Source organism: Oryzias latipes, chromosome 12, assembly GCF_053564925.1.
Source record: "Oryzias latipes strain Hd-rR chromosome 12, Olatipes_Hd-rR_3.1".
Classification (NCBI taxonomy): domain Eukaryota; kingdom Metazoa; phylum Chordata; class Actinopteri; order Beloniformes; family Adrianichthyidae; genus Oryzias; species Oryzias latipes.
This window is the reverse complement of record NC_136248.1, coordinates 6,159,510-6,182,063: the sequence shown is the minus strand read 5'-3', so window position 1 is coordinate 6,182,063 and position 22,554 is coordinate 6,159,510. Positions and strand designations below refer to the sequence as shown.

Sequence of the window (22,554 nt, the reverse complement as noted above, 5' to 3'; positions counted from 1 at the left end):
CACGCAGCTGCTCAGTGGGATTCAGATCTGGACTTGACGTTTCAGAGCTCTCCAATGCTTTTTTGTAACCATTTCTGAAGGGGACTGTACGGTGGTGCAGTGGTCAGTGCTCTCGCCCCACAACGATAGGCCCTGTTCCAGATCCCGGCCGGTACCTGTGTGGAGTTTGCATGTTCTCCCAGTGCATGTGTGGGTTTTCTCTGGGCGCTCCGGCTTCCTCCTACGGTCCAGAAACAGGCTTGATTCTAAATTGCCCCGGACATTCAAACACTTCAGTCTCTAGAATGAAGGTGGAGTTGGTGTTCATCCACTTATTTCAGTTTAACACAGGAATCCTTTTGATCTCAAAGGGGAAATTGCAGTTTGGATAAATTTAGGTTTGTCATTCACAAATGTGTGAATGTTTGTGCGACTGCCTGGATGTTCTCATTAGGAATTCTCAACAGACGGTGGAGCGGACTCTGTACTCATTACGAGTCAATGTTCTGATGATGGCAGCAGCTGGAGTGTTACTGACCATGTGATCAGTCTGTGGCCGCTCCCATTGACTTTATATGACAGGGGTTTGCAACATGAGTCTCATTCTGCTCTTTTAGCCCTTCATTGTGGCTTTATGGTTTTAAAGAATTGGAATAACTTTTCAATTAGTAAAGCACATATTCTAACCTATGCTTAGCAACTGGTTGTCATAGTGATGGGAAATGCCATTTTTGAATTGGCTTTCTTGCATTTTTAATTCAAGTAAATCTGCAGCAGCAGGAGGATCTTATTTGAAACAGAGCATTTTACTTTGAAAGGAACTTGTATGTGCTTCTGTAAAAAGTAAATTGGTTTAAGTTATTATTTATAGAAAAACATAACACTTTTACATTCAAATATTGTAAACTATTTAAAAGTTAGATATTAGGAATTAAAGGCTTCAAAGCTGCATAAATATATATAAAGTGTATTTTTCTAAAAGAGAATAAGTGGCTCTCGCTGGGTTTTGGTCAGTAAGAAACTGGACATAACTGCTATTGTAATGTTAATTGTCTTAGTACCCTGGAATAAGTGACTCCCCCCCTGGTGTTCCAATAGGAAGTATCAGCTGGCTCCAAAGAGACAAAATCCCATTGACTTCCATAGAGAAATAATCAGCTGTTACTCATTCTATTGGCCAGAATAAACATTCTTTCTCTGATACCTTTTTTTTTTAATTTTCTTGATAATCCTCATTTTTTCCTATTTTTGCTTTTGTGCACGTTTTTTTAAACATTAATTTCCATTTAATAACACTATACCACATAAATACAATACAAAATAAAATTCTAATAGTTGAAAAGGAGTAGAAAAGAAGAAAACTTCTATCATCAGCCCCTATTGCTACATCAACTAAAGTAGATCAAACAATAAAAATTAAAATGATCTCTGCATAAATATTAAGCCCAGCCTACATTAAAAAAACATATAAGTACATACACATTTACCTACACAAACCCTCATTTAACCTTTTTACCTACACAAAGTTCAGTGGCAACATCTACTTAAAATTCTATGTATTTTTCTTGATAAATAATTCTACACACTATATACATATTTGATATATGCTTAGCATTTCAATTTTAATAAGACCTTTAAAGGCAGCGATTGGTCCAGTTTCTTCCATTCTGAAATAGACACCTCCATGCCTTTGTTCTAAATCTAGGTTTTCTGAATCTTTATGTCCTTCTAAGTTAATATTTGTCTTTTATTGAATTTAACCTGTAAATTGAAGGTTACCCATATCTTGTGCACTTTGTTCATTCATTTGAGAATGTCGTCAACTAGGGCACTAAATTTACATATTTTAAAATGACTGAGTAGTGGGCCTGATGGGTCTCTATACTTACTTCCTGTAACAATTCTTATTTCTTTTTTTTGTAATGCTAGCATTGGGGTTACATATGTTTTATAAGTAGGAACCCCAACATTATTCAAAAGCATGGGGCCTCATGTTAGAAACATTTGACAGATTCTCCTGAACCCACTTTCAAGTGGTAGGGGTGTGTCCTTCTAGCAAGCTCGCTCCTCATCAGTGAGTGGTTGCCATAGCAACGTTGACTCAGACCCACCACTCCTTACTGACCTCACCTGGTTCCAACATGGCAGTGCCTGTATTGTAAAAAAATTGGCAACTGAGCTAGGAGTAAACCCCTTTCTCTGGGGGGCGCCACCCTCACTCAGTCCAGTTCCCATATACAGTCAATGGACCCCCACCCCCCATCTTTAATGTGGTTTTGGATTTGATATTTAAGAACCCGTGTAGACGTCCTCATGTCAGCACACATGTACACAAACACGTGTTTGGAGTGTTTATTAGTCTGCTGGTAAATGTTTAGTCCGAGACAACAGGAAGTGAACTAATGCAGCTGAGCACAGATGACAGTCATCACTCCGCCCACTTTATGTTAGCAGTGCAACAAATAGTTCTAAACATTTAGGAAAACAGCTTTATAGCAACACTGTCACCACATGGAACTAATAAATTAGACAAACGTGGAGTAAAAAGAATAAATGCACATGTTAAATATGTCTGCAGAGCTTCTGTAACAGTCTGTAGAGACATTTAGACCAATGAAGGCAAAGGGCTCCAGCTGGAGCCGCATCTTAAAGTGATCATTGAATGGACAGGAAAACATCACTGCACTGGACAGAACTGAGTAACAACTACTACTTTAGAGGGTTTTTTGATGGCTCCAGTTTGACATGAATCTGTCAGGAGGGACAGCAGCTGAGCGTGGACCGAAACGGCGTTCACTCCCACTGCTGACGTGGAGGGTAACAGACAAGTCCACAGCTTGAAGGAGATGCTGCAGGAAGACAAACGCGTCTCCTGATGGTTAAAAACTGCAAACAAAATGGCAGAAGTACGAACACACAACCAGGCAGCAGCTTTCCCAAACCCTTTTTCTCCAGCCCTCATTGTCATTGTGGTGGCTTTTCCCAGGAAAACTGCCCTCCTCCAACCATTACCCCCGTTAGAGCCATCCTGTCTGCACTTCTTCCCAGCATGAACAAGGTGTGCTTTAGAAATTCTCACCTCTGTGCCAGAAATCCAGGGAATGATCTGGATTTCAAATATTAAAGTTGGGAATTTTGTGAATATATTTACACATGGGTTGTCACTTAAGTTACTACCAGAGGACGCATCTTTCAGGACAGATCTACGGTTAAAAACCAGAAAAGTTAAACATCTGTAACTCAGGGCTTTGCTGGCAGTTAGTAGGGAGTGGTAACGTTAGAAAAAAGACTGACTTTTACATCATTTCTATAAAATCAGACCCCCAGAAACCAAAGAAGACACATTTGTCCTTTTTTTTTCCATTTAAAGAGGTTAAGACAATTCCAGTGTGGACTGGGTTTGTCCACATGAACCGTCTAAAAATCAAACGCCCAACGGGGGAACGAGACATTCTTGTTACAGGATCATCTGGGTTTCCCGGTTCCCTTTTTTTCTCCCAGATGAAGGAAATGGAATTCCCTCCACTCGAGTCTCGACCAGATCTCTAAGGTTAAAAGCCAGCCCAGACTCCTGATTGTAGCGTGGACAGTGTGAAACTACACGGAAATCTGCGTGTCAAATCTAGCAGTGGTTCTGAGGGTGACTGGAGCGGCCGGCTCAAACACAAACGGCGTGTAAGATGCAGTTCTGCGATTGGCCAGCGGCAACAGGAAGCACATTCAGTCCCAAAAACAAAACCAACTGAAACGGTCCCAGTGTGCTACAGTAAGACGAGGGACACATGCCAAAAACACGAGCAGGAACAAACCCAGACGGGATTTGATGGTTTCTTCCCTCTTTTCCAACAACTGAGCCGACTTCCTGCAGCCAAGACTCAGAGGAGAGGTTGTTTGGATCGTTGGACAGCGTGTCTCCTGACACACACACTCCCTGTTATGCTCTATAAAGCTTAAAAACATGAAATGTGGTTCTCTAAAAGCTTTTGTGCCAACACTGGGTAAGTCTCCGTGTCTCAGTGATGACTTGAGATTGTTTTAGGTCGACCCTCTTGGTTACAATGTTTCCCGTTTGCAGATAGAGAAGCAGGACGACAGCGAGACCACAGAAAGACGCTCTGGCTCCTGCCGGCTTCTCGTCTCCTGCACTGTCATCGTGGTGGAGAACTGTAGTGTCTGTGCTGCAGGACGTGGGCCGGGTCTCAGTAGTTGGGTTCGGGTCTTCAGGTGGGAACGCCGCGGGAGGCGGGCTCAAGCCTCTGAGCTCAGGGTGGTCCGTGTGGGACTCGGGGGAAGGCGAGCGGCGGCGCTGTGCTCGGTACGGAAGCTGTAGTCGTACTGGAATCACAAAGGAAAGACTGGACATAAAACTTTTCTTTTTTTTGGTAACTTTATTTATAAACATGTTCAACAAAAGTGTGAATCCCACGGGGACAGACAGAGAAAACAATGTCAATGCATACAGACCTTATATACAGCCATAGGACAGACGCATCACAGAGAAATGTAACAGTGAGCTACAGAGTTTATTAAAGAAAGGACCTTTTTGAAAATTAAATTAGTTGAAATAGCCTTTTTTGTTTGAATTTGTTTGATGACATAACCATACTGCATTAATTCATGCTAAAGCAGTGTTCAACATTAGCTTTGGAGTTTGACCATTTCCTTTTATGATTATGAAATTTCACCCACAGAAAAAGCAGTGGTGTTATAAAACTCCATGCCGTCGTCAGAACAGCCCAAAATGATGTCCTTTAGGAAACATCTAACCCTCACAGGGACAATCTTTGGGGTCTTTTTCTGGCAAAGCACAACAGTGCACCCTAGTGGACAAAGTACAGGACACCCATTCAGCCAATTCTGGATTCCCAACAAATATCTCTAAATTTTGGAGCCTACAACTCCTGCAGAATCTCATCCACCTTTTCAAAGATCAGTTTTGAAAAAGTGCATGACGGTCTGATCTGTAGCAACAATAATAGTCCAGAAATGTGAACTACAGCGTTCCTTCAATATATTTAAGTTCCACAGGGTTTTTTGTGCAATTGTGGATGCTTTGTTTTTTTTTTTCCAACGGGGCATTGTGCTCTGCATCCTGATTGGCTGCAGACCCTGTCACTCACTCTCCTCAGTGCCGCGTCTCATGCGATCAGTTCATAAATCCTCATTCGTAATCATCCTACAATACTGGACTTGTTCTAAGAGAGAAAATGTCTGTGTGGGAAAAGTGTGTGTGGTAAGTTGTTTTTTACTTTTATAACATTTGTAATCGTACTTTGCGGATTATTTTTCGAGTGGAACTTCTGCGATAAACGGTGGTACACTGTATAACTCAGTGGATCCATGCGGTGGACAGACGGTCACATGACTCATCATGCAGTTGGAGGGCTGAATCGTCCCAAAGATTTTTTTTTTCGTCCCAAAGATCTAATCATGTTGAAGTCTAATTTGCAAGTGTTCCCAGTGGTCAACAATGTTTGCCCTGGTTCATGCAGCTCATACTTCAGACGGTTCCGATCCGGAATGGTGTGGCGTCATATATCAAGGCCCCGGACCCCCTTCAGTATTCCTATCGGGACAGTGTGAAGTGTGCATCTGTGATCAGGAGGAGGGTGGACTCTGTGCTGCAGAAGAGGATGAGGGCTTTAACGCAAAGCATCCTGGGCAATCCCAGATACCCTTTGCATAACACGATGTCTGCACAGAGGAGCACATGGAGTAAAAGGCTCCTTTCACTGATCTGCAGGACGGAGCGCTTTAAGAATTCATTTGTCCCCTCAGCTATCAGGCTGTTTAACAAATCTGCCTGATATGAACTGGTATTTTATTGTTATTAACTGTGTGTGTTTGTGTGTGTCTTGCTGCCGGACACCGGAATTTCTCACTTGGGAGATTAATAAAGTTTTATCCATCCATCCATCCTGTCAGGTCTCTTCTGATTGGTTGCATTTTTACCAAGATTCTCACTACACAGAGGCTGTCATGTGAGTGGAGCACAGATCATTTCTATTTTTCACTGGTAGGTAGAAGACATGAAGTCTAACTTAGAGATGGAGACTTTTTCAGGATTAATCGGATCTAAAAGTGACCACCATTCTTCAGTCACACGGGTGCTGCAGGTCTTTGGGTTGCCGGGGCCCGTCGAGGGTCTTAGAGAGGAGCGGCTGCAGCTTAAGGGGAGCACCGGAGTGTTTCGCAGTTCCCTTGAGGCGTTTGTCCTTATAAGGACTTTGTGAAGATGGAACGTACCATTGCCGTGTGTGATAAGTGTATCATGAAGGCCCACTTATCATTTGAACGGCATTATCAGGCGCCTTGGAGAGTGTCCGAGATTTTGGGGATCTTCCTTCCTTCCTCCTTACTCCCCCCATGCCTGTTGTTTTAGGTGTTTGCTACTACCTGTTGCCCACAGCATCCCCATGGAAAAGGACATTTCTCTGACTCACCGAGTCGTCTACAACCTTAACATTTGTCGCAGACCATCTGCTTTCCCTGAAATGACCATGTCTCATCCAAATCAGAACAATGTTGTTTAAGTGGCGTGTGAATTTGAGGCCTTTTGTGCGAAACGCTGCCGGAGGTCGACGTGGTTTTCTCACTCACCTCTTTCTCGATGTCAGCCAGAGACTTGATCGTAATGCCCATCAGGTCCACCTGCTGCAGCTGCACACAGAACAAACGGGGAGCAGAACGCACGCTTTCAATCAGAGCTGGGGAAGTCCACCTTCAGATTTCTCAAACTCCGATGTTCACGGTTTGTGTTCTTGTGTCGTTTTTCTCCTTTGTTCTCGTTAGCTTGGCTGGTGTCATGCTTCGAAATGTTGGGGTCTGCTAACCTAACTTGGATGGCAGAAGCCTTTCTTCTAGAAAATTAGGTTCGTCTCTCCCATCAGTTTGGAAAGAAGCTCCTTTATATGGATGTCCTGTTATTATCTTAATGTAGAGGAAGAGAACATTCATGCTTATCCAGATCAGAAGAACACCTGATACCATAAACACCTGAAACACTCATTATCTTCTAATTTAAAATCCAATTGGAAAGTTTTGCTTTTCTAATAAATTGATTTATCATGATAGCACAATTATTATTTTTTCAATAGAATAAGCCCCCGTGCCCCTGAAAGACATTCAGCAGGTTCAGAAGATGGATAGATGGACCGATGCTATAGGAACACCTTCTAGATAACACTTTCTGGGTGGTTATCTGGTATTTTTCTTGCATTGGTTGGAATTATTTTTGAACAGAAAAAGAACCGTTTCTATAAGCCTGTCATGACCGTGGAGAGATCTCTGAAGTTGAACTGACTGTGAAAAACATATGAAGCTAGCCTCTGAAATGTACACAGCATGCAAAGCCTTGAAAAAAATCTGAATTTTGTCCCAAAACAAATCCTCTCTTAGTTCTCGATATTTCCGCTCTGCCGCCTGTAGATCATGTTCAGTGACACGGAGCCTGTTGTTGGTGGCTGCAGCGCCGCTGCCATCTTGTGGTAAAACATTAAACAGCTTTTCTGTGTATTTCTGCTCCTGTCAACAGTGAAGGCCGGTTCTTTCTCTGCCGGCTGGATTTAAATTGGACTTTAAACTGCATTAAGCCTAAGCTGCACTTTAGACATGCCTGCTCTAGAGACTACTGTGCATGTCAGGAGGCTTAGACCGCTATATATTTACAAAGTATCACTCCATCAGGAACCTCAGTGGTTTTTGTCTGCATGTTGCCGTGGGGATCATTAACTCTGAGCTCCATGTTGACGCTTTTTGGAGTGACTTGAGGAAATAAAAGACATTACAGATGAGACTAACTTACATCAGAAGAAGAACAGGCAAACTTCTCAGAGATCATGAAGGGAACTCCATCCATCGCTGCAAGACAGTCACAAAAACGAAATTACAACGAAGGCCATCATAAATACAAATGCAGGGACCTTTTCAACTTTTCAACACGGTATTTTGGGGATTTTTTTATTTTTTGGAGAATTCAACCAGGTAATGATTATAATGATGAGGATGTTTTACTTTGGACATATACTTAAAACAAAAGATAGGACAAAAAAAAGACAAGAAACATGATTTGAAATTCTCACCCCTAGACCAAATATCACCAAACCCAGTTCCCCCACCATCTATGACGGCAGTGTTCCTTCTCTAACGAGTACACCGTGTGTGTATTTACACACATGTAACAACACGCACACACATGGAATCATCCAACACTGACTTGTCATGTATAAACACTCTTTTAGTTCTGTTAAACTCTTATTAACACACCCAAATCCATCCCCACATGATTCAAATTTATATTCACGAGTGTTTACAGATTTATCACTGTTTTTTACTCACCATATTTATCAATAACCACATTTCTCTCTATGTTCTTAAACTCTTGTGTTTAGACATTGTTTCCGGGTTCGTACACTTTCTTTTAGCAATGGTTTTCCATAACATTTCCTAAGCGGTTCCATAGCCTTTCTAGGGGTAACGGTACATATATTTGTATTGTTGTCAGCATCAATGAAGGGAAATGACAATCGGTTAAGTCAAATGCGGTGGGTCGACATTGTTACACAAAGACAGCGTATGCCACAGGGGACACCTGAAAATGTTGACAAACAAAACATGAAACTTGAATAATTTTAAATGGAAAAAAAAGTGCAAGTTAAAATTTTAGTTTTTTTTTCAAGCCAGTATTCATTGGATATTTAAGTATCCAATGTTTTTGGTTCCTGACAGCTAATAGTTTTTCTATTGTATTTCTATTTTACTAAGCAGATCACCTACATAGGTCTATTCTATATATTGTCATGTAAAACCAATAAAATCAGTTGACAAGTCATTTTTTTTGCCTTTTTTGTACCAAATAAAATTCAGAAAATGTACCAAAAACGAGCCCTATGAAATATTGAATACTGAACTGAATTGAGATTTTAGTGTACCGTTACACCCATAAACCTTTCACAGAATTTCCAAAACTAAATAAAAGAAATACATTTCAGTCAGACTGTTGTAGTCTGTGCCGATAAATCCATAAAAAAGGCTTGATGTGGGACATGATTTGTCCCGACGCTCAAGAATCAGTGAACTACAAAAGCCAAAACTCTAAACTAACTGGTTCCAGGCGGAGCAGCGGCTTTCTCCCGCCACAGTGCGGGACGGCTCACTGGGAGAGTCTCTGACTGATTTCTGAAGGATTTCATAGAGCCGTGCAGCGACGCTTTAGTACACTTCTTTAAGATCAAATAAACCGGATCACTCATCGCCTGCGTCCTCCGTGATGAGGTCGAGAAAGGCTTTTGACGGAAGCTCCTCCCACGAGCGGCGGGAGCGGCAGGTTAACACATTTCTCAAGCAACGTCAAGCAGCAACCGTGACATGTTAAAACAAAGATGGTGTACATAAGGTTGACGCATGAATTGCGTTCGGTGTGAACAGACAATGTGAACAGACAATAGTTCACTGATGCGCGAACGAGGAAGGGGTGGTCTGCGGAACCCGTGTGCCAGGATCATCCGTGATCCGTTGCACCTCTAACGTTAAGCCAATGTCTAGTCACCATCAGAGGTCCTGCGGAGCGTTTTTTAAGCGTTGGGTTGGCAGCTACATGTTTTAGGTGTTGTGGAGCATCCAGTGTTCAAATATCTGAATTTTGGTGAAGAAGATGCATCGCGTTAACTAATTACCAACTCAGCTTTGGTAGTGACTAGGGGTGTAACGATACGCTAAAATCTCAATTCGGTTCGGTTCAGAATTTCATAGGGCTCGGTTTGGTACATTTTGGTTTGGTACGGCTGTTTAACAAATCTGCCTGATATGAACTGCTATTTTATGAACTATTATCTTATTGTTATTTATTTTGTGTGTGTGTTTTGCTGCAAGACACCTGAATTTCTCCCTTGGGAGATTAATAAAGTTTTTATCCATTTATTATCAGTACTTTTGTACAAAAAAAGGCAGAAAAAAATTACTTACAAAATGCATTTATTGGTTTTACATAACAATAAATAGAATAAACCTATGTAGGTGATCTGCTCAATGAAATAAGAAAAACTATTAGATGCCAGGAGCCAGAAACTTTGGATACTTAACACTGGCCTGAAAAAAAACATTTGAACTTTTTTTCTTGTAGACCCGATTGTTACAGTCGTTGATGCCGTTTTAAGTTCATTAACAGATTAGATGCGTTACTGTCGCGTTACTTAATGCTATCTTTGTGCAACAATGTCAACACACAGAATTCGACTTATCCAACTGTCTTTTCCCTTCATGGATGCTGAGATCAAAGCCAAAGTGTTCCCACACAGGAGAGCGTAAGGAGATGGGGGGGGGGTCCTCATCTCTGGCCTCACGTCTGCATTAGCCATATGTTGACATGCTTACTGTCCGTCACCTCATAGCATCTCGGAGGAAACTCATGGCTAACATTACTTCCGCCTCGGCGCAAAGTTGATACAGTGGCGACCTGGGGGTTAGCCCCGCCTATAGCCACTAAGACTCATGGGGAGTGTGACATCACTGAGAGAGCTATGAAGAGAAGTGAGGTTCATGTTGTTACGCTGTTCGTGTGTGTTCATAATAAATGGGCTTTAATGCTGGAAAGGAGATGGAACAATCTATTTCTCTGTTTACTCTCTCTCTGAGACTATTTGAGGGCGTGTGGATTACGGGGCAAGGAAAGTCAATGCAGCTACTCAAACAGCAGCTCGGCTCTCTTTTCCTCGCTACGAGTGACAAAGCAGCTGGATCGTTACAGTGCATATGCGGGAAAAAAAAGAAAAAACGTGCCGAAACAGTACAGAAGTGAACCGAACCGAAACTGCTGTACCAAACAGTTTGGTTCAACTACGTGTGTCGTTACACCCCTAGTAGTGACGTGTTGATGATGTAACCAGTGGGTGGAGTCTAAAACCAACCAGGGGAGAAACTAATCATTCTTCTCCTAAACTTTAGGCAATTTTACTTATTTGCAGTGAGACATTAGTTGCCAAACTGGATGACAGAGACAGAAGTCCCACTTAAAATGTGTCGTCATTCAGATGCAGCTCCTGCAGCAGATGATGAAGCTCACCGCACTGGAAGAGTCTCTGAGCGATCTCATGAACCCAGACATGAAGACGTGTCAAAATGATTAAACCTAATCTCTCAACTTCTTTTGTGGCTTCCATAAAGTTCTGAAGAGGATTTTGATGGTGGCTCCTCCCACACAAAGCAGGTTTGATGGACAAGCGTCAATCAGCGGATTTGACGCGCATCCAAACAGATGCGAATTTGCCGCCTGACTCATGTTTGGTGTGAGTATTAGAATGCTTTATAACAAGATCTCTGACCTGAGATGGCATAAAGGTTGGAGTTGTGGTGCTCATAATCCGGTCTGGTGGTGTTTTTCCCTCTGAAGCTGGCAGGCAGGGTCATGGAGATATGCCTTGAAGCAAAGAAAGAAACAACAAAACACCTTCAGATGTAATAAGTGGACATCAGTGGCCATCCCCCAGCAGGGACACAGAAGTTTCAGAGAATGAAATGTGATAACTTAAAGGCTGTTGGTTCAATTCTTTACTAGGGGTGACTTAGAGGAAAACAATACTATCTTTATCCAAAGTTGAGGAATTGGAAAGTTTGACCCCTTTGTGCTGAAGAGAGTGAAACATTTTTTTTGTTTTAGGGCCACCAAAAAAAAAAAAAAAAAAAAATTAAACTACGAGATTATAATTTTTTTTCTCATAAATTTGCGAGATTAAAGTGGAAGTGAGCATACAGTGCAGCAGCAGGTGAACGCCGCGCCGCAGCAGAGCAGACCGACTAAACTTTGTTGAACAGCTGAGCTGAATGTTTATTGATAACGTTCCAAATGTCTGGAAGCTCATTTGTTTGATTTACGATGTATTAATGTTTTATTTATCGATGGGTGGTTTTGCAGGATCTCTGCAGTCCAAAACCATCGGGTTTCCCTGCAGGCAGCTGTCCACTTGAATCCTTTATCCCTCCATTAAAGACCAGATCTCTACGTCTGTGTGACGCTTCCGTCTGAGGAGCAGCACTTTTTGGGATTGTCAACGTTCTAATGCTAATATAGCAGACTAATTTCATTCCTCTTTATTGTTTTATGTTGAAACGGGACGTTTCCTCTGGAAGAGGGGGCGTATGTAACACTGTTTACTTCCGCATTGGTGTTCGGATGACAGGCTCATGACGTAATGTGACAGATGAACTTTAGGGTGTGTGAATGAAAAGGAGAATAAAGGCTGCAGCATTTCTCTGCACCCAAATGTCTTTCTGAGCTCCTTATTTTACATATGAAACTCCGCTTTACTGACACTGAACCCGGAAAGACGGCTCCACTGACAATAATCTGACTTTGAGTTGCAAAAAGGTTCAGAATCTCTTTGTTTTTTAAACATATCCGGAAATAAAGCTTCACAAAAGGCTCCGCGTATTTCATCTTCAAGCTAGGCTCCGCTAAAAGGAAAACTTATTTTTTCCTCGTAAATTATATTTAAAAGTCGTAATTAAAAAAACATTTTTTATTTGTAAACTGGCCCTAAAACTCTGTCGTAATAAACAGACCAGGACTTTTTTTTTTTAAGAATTCAGCCTGAGAAAAAAAATGCAGAAGATGAAATGAATGATTTGCATTTTTTTTGAACACACAGTCCTGGGGGAAAGCAGGCGTGTTACCTGCATTTGTAATTAGCACTTCTTAAACAGTTAAAGCAAGAAAGACGTGACATTATTATGTTTTCTGAAAACTCAGCAAACAATGTCCCACCAAGCAGCAAACTCATTTAAAGTCCAACTCTGATCCCAGAGGTCTTTTAATGATGATGCAGATTTGAGTCAAAAATCAGAAAACCTGCGTCGTTTTCTAGGACAAAGTTTCTGCAGAGCGGCAGGAGTTCATTCGAAATTCACCTCTGAATTGTGGGCGGGACTCTACACTGACAGGAACCCCACCCCCATTTCCCGTCACCCATCTGTTTACACTCTCTCTTTTACAGCCTCCAACCTAACATTAGCGGAGCAACATAAACATGGATCAATATTGGAGCTACCCGAAAGTACAGTTCTGGTCCAGATTCCAGCTCAGACGAGGTAAATAAAGACGGTCATGGATCTACTGTTTACAGTGGATGCATCAGAATGGAGCAGAGCAGGGAACTTGTGGTCAATCCAGTCTATTTTCTAAGTAACAATGTTTTTTAAGCATTTTTGTCTGCCCTTAATTCACAACGATTTGAATTAAAAAAAATACTTAATTTTGAGCTTAATTTTCTCTATACATGTCCTCCATCGTCGGAAAAAGGCTAAAGAAAACATAAAAACATGGTTTTCATCTGAGTAAGTCTTTAAGAATGTAATAAATCTCCAACGTTACAGACTGTTGTGTTCAGTTGTACAGTCTATACTACAACAACAACAACAAATAAAAATCAAGCACAAAACATCCAAACGTTAAAACATTAATAACATCTCTTTGGACAGAAGTTTCTGTGGTTTGTGAGAACATCAGAGCCGTGTAAATCCAGGAGACATACTTGGGTATCGGAGCTGCTGGAACAGGAGCAGGGGTGGAGTTGTTCACATTTTGAATGGCGTTGGTGGGTGGTGGGACAGCAGCGTCTTGAGCATGAGGGACATTCCCCATGCGGTACCAGATTCCCATGCTGTTAAGCTCCCTGTGGAACGATGCAATAAGGAATGAAAACATGCAAACTTCATTCCTCAAAGGCCGCTGCTTTGGGCCGTTTCCTCGGATAGTTCGCCTCGTTTGGAAAGAGTGAAAGCTCACTTGAGCTGGAGTGCAAATCAAACATCCCCCTAAAGACCGAAGCAGACTAAATCAACAGATTAAACTCTTCTGTTGAACCAGCTGCTCCCTGTGGGGCTGCAAACAAACTCTGACAGGGGAATGTAGAAGAAACAGAGAAGAAAACCATCTTTCTGGGACCTCAAATATTTATTACCCATCTTCTTTTCTTCACCAAACCATGTTTACATACCTGGTACGTAAACATGGTTTGTGGTTCTACTATATTCAGATCTGCACAGTTACTTGTTTTCTCTTGATTTAAATCAATTCTCCCTTAATTTTGCTCCAAATTCACACTTAGATGAAGCTAACTCGAGTCCATTTATAAGAGAAATATTGTTCTAAAGCAGACAAAGCTTCTCATCATCATCCTACGATCCCCACATAACCTGAACTATCCAAAGAAACAAACCTCTGTAGACTTTCACCAATGCAGCAGTGGAAGAAGAACAAGAGAGAAGGAAGTATGTTGAACTGACCAAAAAATAATTGAATCAATATTCACTTCATCAAAAACCCAATGCCAACTTTTGATTCATAGGAACCAATTGAAAACATTTTCCTCCCTGTTTGTATCAGCAGTTACATGATTGCTTTATTAAATAACCAAACAAAACTAGGTTTTAATGGCAACCTGAAAAATAATAGAAATTGAATAGAATCCCACTGATATCGAATTGTAAACTGACATCATGGCATATCTGTGCTTTAGCAGATATAAAACCTATTTTTTTTTAAAAGTTTTTTTCAAGTGGTTTGGTCCCTTTGAGGTTTTGGTTTTGCTCCATGCAGAGAGTAAGCTGAGGATGTGAAGCTGTGAAGCCTTTTCTGTCCATTCCCCTGTCACTTGTGTTTGAGGTGGGAGGAATGTAAACAAGAGAAACCAGAATGGCTATAAACAAACAAACCACCATGTTACCATGCCAACAGTGACACTTCCTGTCAATCACATAGTTCATTCATCTGCTGATGGGACTTATTCTAAGGCCGTATGCCAACTGGTTCCCTGCCCCTACATCTCCTCCCTATTGCTCTGATTGTAGGGGTATTTCAATCCGTAGTGATGTCCAAAAGTTTGTTTTTTTAGGAGGATCTGTATAGAGCTGTGACGGTGTGGGATTTTTGATCACCACAGTGATGAAGCAGCAAGGACGCACGCAGCTTGTAATGGAAATGAATACAAAGGAAATTCCCATAGAAGCCCTTGAAGTTTGAACACAGGACTCGCCGAAAAAGTAAATTATTAGCAAAGATGATTGTGTTCATTATAGTTCAAATCCCCCACCATATGCAAAGCTTTTCAAAAAAAAAAAAAGAGGAACGCGCAGTGACGAGTCATCACCGTGGTGATCATCTCATTACCGGCGATGCGGTGATATGGTTATCGTCACACCCCTACATCTGTAGCGACTTAGGGATGGCTATCCCTCCACCAGCAGGTTTATAGTGTCGCGCTGTGCTGCCGAAGAGAATCGCATTTCTTCACGTGGGTGTGCTCTGACGCACAGAAGTTTACATTTAAGTACAAGTAAAGCCTTTTAGTTTAAGCAGGACTTTATAAAATTATAAAACAGATGTTTTGTATTTTCCGAGCGCTGGCAGCTACGCGCTAACGTAGATGACCATTAATACCTCATTGAGAGGCAGTAATGTCCACATTTAAATACATTATGCTTTCCATATCTCTCCACTTGGAGGGATAAATGTAGGGGCAAGGAGAAGCTGTAGGGGAAGGGAGGCATTTCGGATTCGCCCTAAGTGTTTAATATTACAGACCCAAATAACTCCTGCATTTCTTAGTCTTTAACCCTATAATGCCTGACCTGTTGGTGGCAACATGGAATAACACTCTTTGAACTATCATAACTCTTGTAACGTTTACGCAAATAACATAATTCTAATGGATTCTAAAGCGTCACAATCAGCTGATTTTTGCTGATTGTGTGAACACCTCACTTCTGTAACCTGTTGCATATCAAGCCCGCTTTTCTCCGCTTCAGAATCTGTTGGAATTACGTTAATTGCATAAACTGTCAAGACATTACGGTCAATCCTGGAGCTACAGCTTTGGCGTTAAAGGATAAATGATCCTTATTTAAGTGCTTTAAAACTGCTTACCCAATGAACGTATACTGAGGAGGTGCCTGCTTGGTGCGCCCGAGGATCCGGATGTCACAAATCGCTGCCTCTGTGGAGTCCCTTGGAATGAACTTGATGCAGAGTCGCCTCTTCCTGAAGGCTTGCTCCTCTGAGGGACGGGGAAAACAAATCCTTACCCACAGCACAGTCTGCTCCTTTAGCAATCACCAGACACATTAATAATATGGCACTTAAAACTACATCTATGAAGGTTAGAAAATCTAAGCGGTTTTAGAGCTTTTTGCCACAGGTAATGGTGTCAACAGGAACCGATTACATACGGGTGTCCACCGTTTCCTGGATTGGGATGAATCCCACAGGCAAGGTGTCCTTTATATCAATGAGCTTCATGTCCACTAATACATTCCCTAAATGACTCTAGGGGGGGAAAAAAGATCAAGTTTAACAATACAATCTATTTTTTGACCAGGTCAATGTGCCAGGTGAGTGAACGGACATTTTCTTTGGAAAAAACTCTGGTGAAGCAAAGGTAACGGGTCACTTTAGATTTGAAAAGGCCATCTTTCCACAGGTCTGCATCAAGGCCATCTGTCGTCGTGGATACCTGGATTAAATAGCACAGACATGAACTTTGGAGTTAAGATGTTACCCAAAAAAAAATGGTGAAAACATTAGAAGTCCATTTAATTGACCTTATATTAACAGAAAGAAGTTGATCAATCCTGGTCCTCCAGGTCGACCATCGCGCCCGTTTTCCAGCTCTTCCTTTTCCTCCTCGATGCTGATAAACTGGCTCAGGTGTTTTCATGTTCTGATTGACTGAATACACCTGATCCAATCAGCATCTAATCAGCAGTAATAGGTGCAGGGAGGGCTGGAAAACGAGCAGTATATGCCTGCCTGGTGGTAGATCTTTAGGACCCGGATTGAGCAGCTCTGTTCCTGTAGAGCTGAAGACGGCTTATGATTTCTAATACCGTCTTAATTTACCCACCTGAAAAACGCTCTAATGGTTTTATGCAGTAAAGTTGTTTGCTTTACATCTTACAGGGGCATCATTTAAACATTTTGAGCATCCAGCCATTAAAAAAATGTAATATTGAAATGTATTTACATGCATTTTTCCAGCATGACTTTAAAATGGTCTTTCACTTTGTGTGTGTCTGTGCTGTGACTTACTACATCATATCCAGTTGGAGCTCTGTTCCTGGAGGCTACTACTCCAACCCCAGTGATTGGGTCCATTGGCATCTCTGGCAAAGCTTCAGTCAGATCCCGTACTTCAGGCATCTTTGTAACAGCTCTCTACAACATGGAACACAAAACATCTATTAGAAAAGAGAACAACAGGTAGATCAACCATTACAAAAAAGTCCAATAAAGGCAACATGACACATTAAAAAAAAACGAAGACTTGACATGACATGATCAGTCACATTTGTCAACCAAAGGGCTGTGCCCCCCATTAGAGTGGATTTTAATCGGAAATGGACAAGAATAATAAGGAGTTGTTAGTACGGGGGTCTGCAACCAAAGGCTCTGAAGCCTCATGGGGCTTCATTTTAAAAATTAGGGCCCTTAATATGCATTTTCCAGATATCTGGGGCATTATTTCAGCTGTTTTGACAGCAGAAAGAAGAGGGATTTAGTCCTTAACTTCTACTCTATTACTGTTGACAGCTATGATTTCCCCAACACCGTTTTCCTGCGACCGCTTATCTACTACACAACTTCCAAAGCTCTTCAGGTGAAGCCCCTGAAGAAGTAAACTTACATGTAACACAGTTTAAACTCAAATATGTATTTTCTGTTTTCTTTAGCACAGCAGTACATCATTGTGCTAAAAAAAAGCCCCCCTGCATCCCTTTCCCCATGAAGAGAGCCGTGTCAGTCAGTCACATGTAGTGTGAATCACAAAAGATTTTCTACATTTTTTTAATGAACTTGCATAAAAGTAATTTCATAAATGGCAAGGTTACATCTTGAATGTAATCTGATTGTAAATTCAAAGTGAAAAATTCTTGGAAAACAAGGCCATATTTATAATTTAAAACAAAAAGGGGGGGGGGGGGGCACACAGATAGACAGAAAATGCACGTTCTTAATTCTGCCTCCAGGTAATTTATTGTTAAATGAAGTCATGACCCAAAAACAGCCAGACAATGTTTTGGATTCTTGTCATTATATCATTGACAGTAGAGATGAAGGCATCTACAGTGGCTGTCTGACAGTCTCTTTAAGCACATCACTGGCTCTGTAATGTCAGACATTTCCATTCACAGTGGATTCGTGTCTCTTTTTATACTCAGGAAATACAGTTTTTTTAATGTCCTGTGACTTCATTTTGTTGTATTTATCCGCCACGTCTTAAAGTCCAGACGGTAAATATATAGTCTGACCTTAAACCACTTTGTGATCACATACTGGTGACGCATGGAAAAACTCATTAGCATAGCATCGTAGCATCAGTGTCTAACCACCATCTCCAGATCAACACTTTTTATCAAACTTTCTGTTGCAGCTGTAAGTCCAGCAGGTTTACCCTCCAGGTTCTGTTTGGATCCTGTCAAAAATCGTTTCATGTCACAATGATTCACCAGTCAAACGCTACACTGAGGTACCAGGGTGGTGGCGGTGGTATTTGCGTTCAGGTATCACGTGCCGTTGTGTACCTCGCGTGCACACAGGAGAGGTGGAGCATTAAAGAAAGTAACCAAAAGGTTCAAACTGAAGAACAGTGTGAATTTTTGGTTATACACCACTTGGCTTCAGCTATGCAGTAGTCTGCTTGTCTGAGTGCATCTTCAGTGAAATGTCTATCAGGTGATTCACAGCTTTATGCTTTCAGCACATGAACAGTGAAGTAACTAAGAAGCAAAACTAAGATACATCTGGGTAACCATTGTCATTATAACTATAGACACTGAAGTCACACGTACTTAAAAAAAGAGCAACTTAGGGTTGCACTGGTACAAACCATGTGTCATATAAATGGGAAATGGCTAAGAAAAACATTGTCGTAGTTACAGACAACACCTCTGCTCCTCCTTCAGTGTTTTTAGCTTTTCCAGGCCAACATTGTAAATAATTTTTTTTATTCTTGTTTTGACTGGTGAAATAAAGGTTTCTATCAATCTGTCTCCTCAGATGGATCATTTCACATGAAGCGCAACACCCAAACTCTAGGTTTAGCTTCTCGAAATGCCCTGAAGTTGTCCACTGTGACAAGACCACTAAAAGAATCAGACATGCTGCAGTATTTGTTTTCACTGGGAGAAAACTAGAAGCTGTTTGGGCTTTCAAATCGCAAATTAAAGACTGAGTGGAGCATTAAGTACTTTTGATCAGTGGGCTTTGGAACAACATGGATATGTGATACTCTTACATCGTCTTTGATCAATCCTAATTCTGAGACTAATCTTGAATGTGAAAGTAAAAAACTGAAAGAACAATACCAGTTTCAAAAGATACTGAAGTAAAATATGAAAACAAGATAAACAAGTCAAGCTGTAGTTTTCATTATGATAAAAAAATTATTTGTTTAACATGTCAACATCTACAAAACGTAGATGTTCCAATTTATCTTTTTCATGCACATTTTTTTTATTTTTACAAACAAACATTATGCCACCAATTTACCTCTTTAGAATTTAGCCATTAGAGATTCAAATAAATAATTTTCTTTTAAAAATTATTTCTCCTTTTTCTAAAGGCATTTGAAGTTCCTTATGACAAGTAAAACCTGTGTTTACAGGTCAGACAGTAAAAACAGAACAGGAGCATCTGAAACATTCATAACATTTTAAGATCGCACACTGGATTGAATTTTTGATCTGAACTGGTGCTTTTTGTGGCAGTTTGTGTGTAACGGGAGATGGTGGAACATTTGAGTTGGCCAAACAGATGAGAGACCTTCTTGTTTTCCTCAGAGATCTTTTGGGAGGTAAAGTGAAGAATCAACCCCTCATGTTCTCTCTCTTTTTTTTTTTTTTTTTATCAGGTGGGTAAATGTTAAATCTCCGTCCCATGCTGACACTGGTAAATACATTTTTTTCATGTACAAGTTTTTGAATATCATTGAAATTTATCTTAGGGATCTTCAATCTTGTAAAGACCACTTGGCTGTCCTGAACAGGTTTGCCCATTTTTCACCCGTAGACTGCCGGTATCCAGTCGGTAAGAGCAGGTAAGACTAAGGGATAACACATCCATAGTTCTCACTGGATGGAAATACACCCAAAGCTTCACATTTGACTGACGTGATACGCAACCATGTTTACTGGAATGATGTGGAAAAAAAGGAAAAAATACAATTTTTTAATCAACAAGCATCTCGTTTTCGGACATAATTTCCACTTTGACTATAAAATTTTTAGTAGCCTTAAAAATATATGTTAAGAACAGGATTGTGGCAACTTTAGAGAAGAGAAACATAACAGGGCTGGTGGGATTTATATAAATGTGCTTCCTCCCACACTCAAAATAATAATCAAACTCTATTTGACAACCGTCACATGTTGTTGATTCATTGTGTTCTGTATGTCGACTGTATGTGGAAATATGTCCAATTATAATTTAGAGTATTTATTATAATGTGATCTTTAATTTGATTTCCCAATCAATTTATGACCTAATATCTCAATAGGTTTGATTTTTTTTAAATACATTTTTCTTAATCCTTTTTTATTTTCTGTGTTTTACAATAATTTACTGTGTTTTTATCGTCTTTTATTATGAAGCACTGTGTGATTTTTATCTTGATAGGTGCTATTCAAAAAAAGTTTATTATTATCATAATTATATATGGTTGCATTTTTAATTGTCTTTTTTCTGTTATTATTGCTTGAAATACAAATATAAACCAAAACGTTACCCCACATCTCCTAAAATGTACGTGATTTACTTTTTTGATTTTGTTTTCTTTTTTAATTTCACATTATATGATATTTCCAACATAAATGTGAAACTGGCCCAGATTTTAAATTGTTTTAAGTGAGATTAAGAACGGGACGAATTATATAACCCGGATCCCATTTAACATGATATGACAATAAATTAAACAGATTTAAATACAAAACTAAAAGTGAAAGCATGCGATGGTTTGAAACTGAGCTGAGCCACACCAAGAATCCTACTATAAACACATGTGAAAGCAAGCATCGGTAAAATATGCAAAGCTTAAGAGAAAAACGTCCCACAAAGATTTAAAGAAAACGAAGAAGAAGAACGAAGCCAGGGGGTTACTACCATTGACACCTACCGCAAACCCCATTCACTTGTTGTGGTTACTGGCTGTATCACATTTGACCTCTTCCCCGTCGATTCTCTCTCCTTTCAAACCAGTGTTTTGTAACCGATCCGCCATTAACTCATAAGGTTTCATATCTTCTTTCTCGCCTCGTAGTACAGTGATGGTCCAGGCTGCTCCTCGCTATGCGACATAAAGCTAAAGCTAACGGGTGGATCAGAATTAGACAAGCACCGCCTAACAGTTCACGGCAGGCAGTGAGCAGCCCGGGTACCTGAAGTCTTTTTAAACCACGTTCCGTCTTTACAAAACACCTCCGTGTCAAAAAAAACCGCAACATTAGTTTGGAGACGCAGAATATCTGTTAGCAAGCACAGTTAGCTTACAAGCTGAAGCTGAGGAGCTAGTACTTACCCCGCGAGGCAATACGCAGAACGGACCGCTCACCTCGAGTTTCCCCGCGTGCTTTGGCTGGTTTTCAAAACATGTTGCCGCCCTGAAACCAACAGAGTGATCCTGAACTTTAGCTGAAGTGTTAATATTTACATGGTGTGTTTCCGGTTTCGTGTAGCTAAACCCAGAGCGAGGGCCCACAGCGAGATCCGCTGCTGACCGCAGATAGCTCCGCCCCCTCCCACCGACTGCTACGATGCTCTTCAGTGGACGCCTCGCAGAAAACCTTCCACTTTACAGGCTCCGATTCATTTGTTCTATGGTTTATAAGGGGGACGCAGACAAATGAGGAAAAAGAAATTCAGGAACAAAACACAGCGCAGAATAGGGATGCTTTAAAACTCATTTTACCACGTGGTTTCATCATTAAAGCGGATTGTGGAGAAAGCATTTTTGCATCCTCAAAGCAAACCATACTGTGGGGCTGAAAAGGTTCAAGCCAATGATAATTGTGTTTGGTTTTAACGTGTTCTTTTAACATTTCTCTGATGATTGAGGAAATGTATAGAGAACATTTAGCTCAAAACTGCATTTTTTTGTATTTCTTTATTCAAATTGTTGTGAATCAGGAGCAGACGAAAAAGTTCTGTTAGGTAATGTTTGCAATGTGGTTACATAAATATACTTTTATGTTTGTGTATATATATATCCAGACAAATACCAGTAGATCCAATTTTTTTACTGTAAGATTGGATAAAGGCACAGGCAGTGGGGGGCAATGCCCCCCTAAATACAGTGACTGCCCCCTAAATGTGATGGGCCACAAAAATCCACAAATAACTACAGGAATAAAAAAATAAAACAACTACAAGTCAAAAAAATGTAAGTATTTATGTATATGGAAGGACACACAGGCAAAGATACATAAAAAGAAAAAGGGTAGTGGTAGAGGGTGGTCTTCTTCAAACTGCTCCTGATTCCAAACAATTTGAATAAATAAACACTCAGAAATGCCATTTTAAGCTGAATTTTCATT

General features: G+C 40.6%; 1 protein-coding gene across 3 annotated transcripts; it reads right to left on the bottom strand.

Annotated features, from left to right (window-relative positions):
• Positions 1–2,317: 2,317 nt before the first annotated feature.
• On the bottom strand, positions 2,318–21,804 carry mvb12ba (multivesicular body subunit 12Ba). 3 transcript variants are annotated; one of them, XM_011482031.4, is made up of 10 exons: positions 21,540–21,804; positions 17,057–17,182; positions 16,374–16,481; positions 16,198–16,294; positions 15,896–16,025; positions 13,503–13,643; positions 11,298–11,392; positions 7,784–7,839; positions 6,580–6,639; positions 2,318–4,314 (listed from the first exon to the last, which is right to left on the bottom strand). In XM_011482031.4, the coding sequence occupies exons 2-10, from the start codon at positions 17,165–17,167 to the stop codon at positions 4,228–4,230; spliced, it is 885 nt and encodes a 294-aa protein (XP_011480333.1). In that variant the 5' UTR covers positions 17,168–17,182; positions 21,540–21,804; the 3' UTR covers positions 2,318–4,227. The 3 variants fall into 3 exon arrangements, with proteins under 3 accessions (XP_011480333.1, XP_020563513.1, XP_020563512.1); XM_020707854.3 differs by having other exon boundaries at positions 21,573–21,781; XM_020707853.3 differs by lacking the exon at positions 21,540–21,804 and adding an exon at positions 21,138–21,270.
• Between the last annotated feature and the right edge of the window lie 750 nt (positions 21,805–22,554).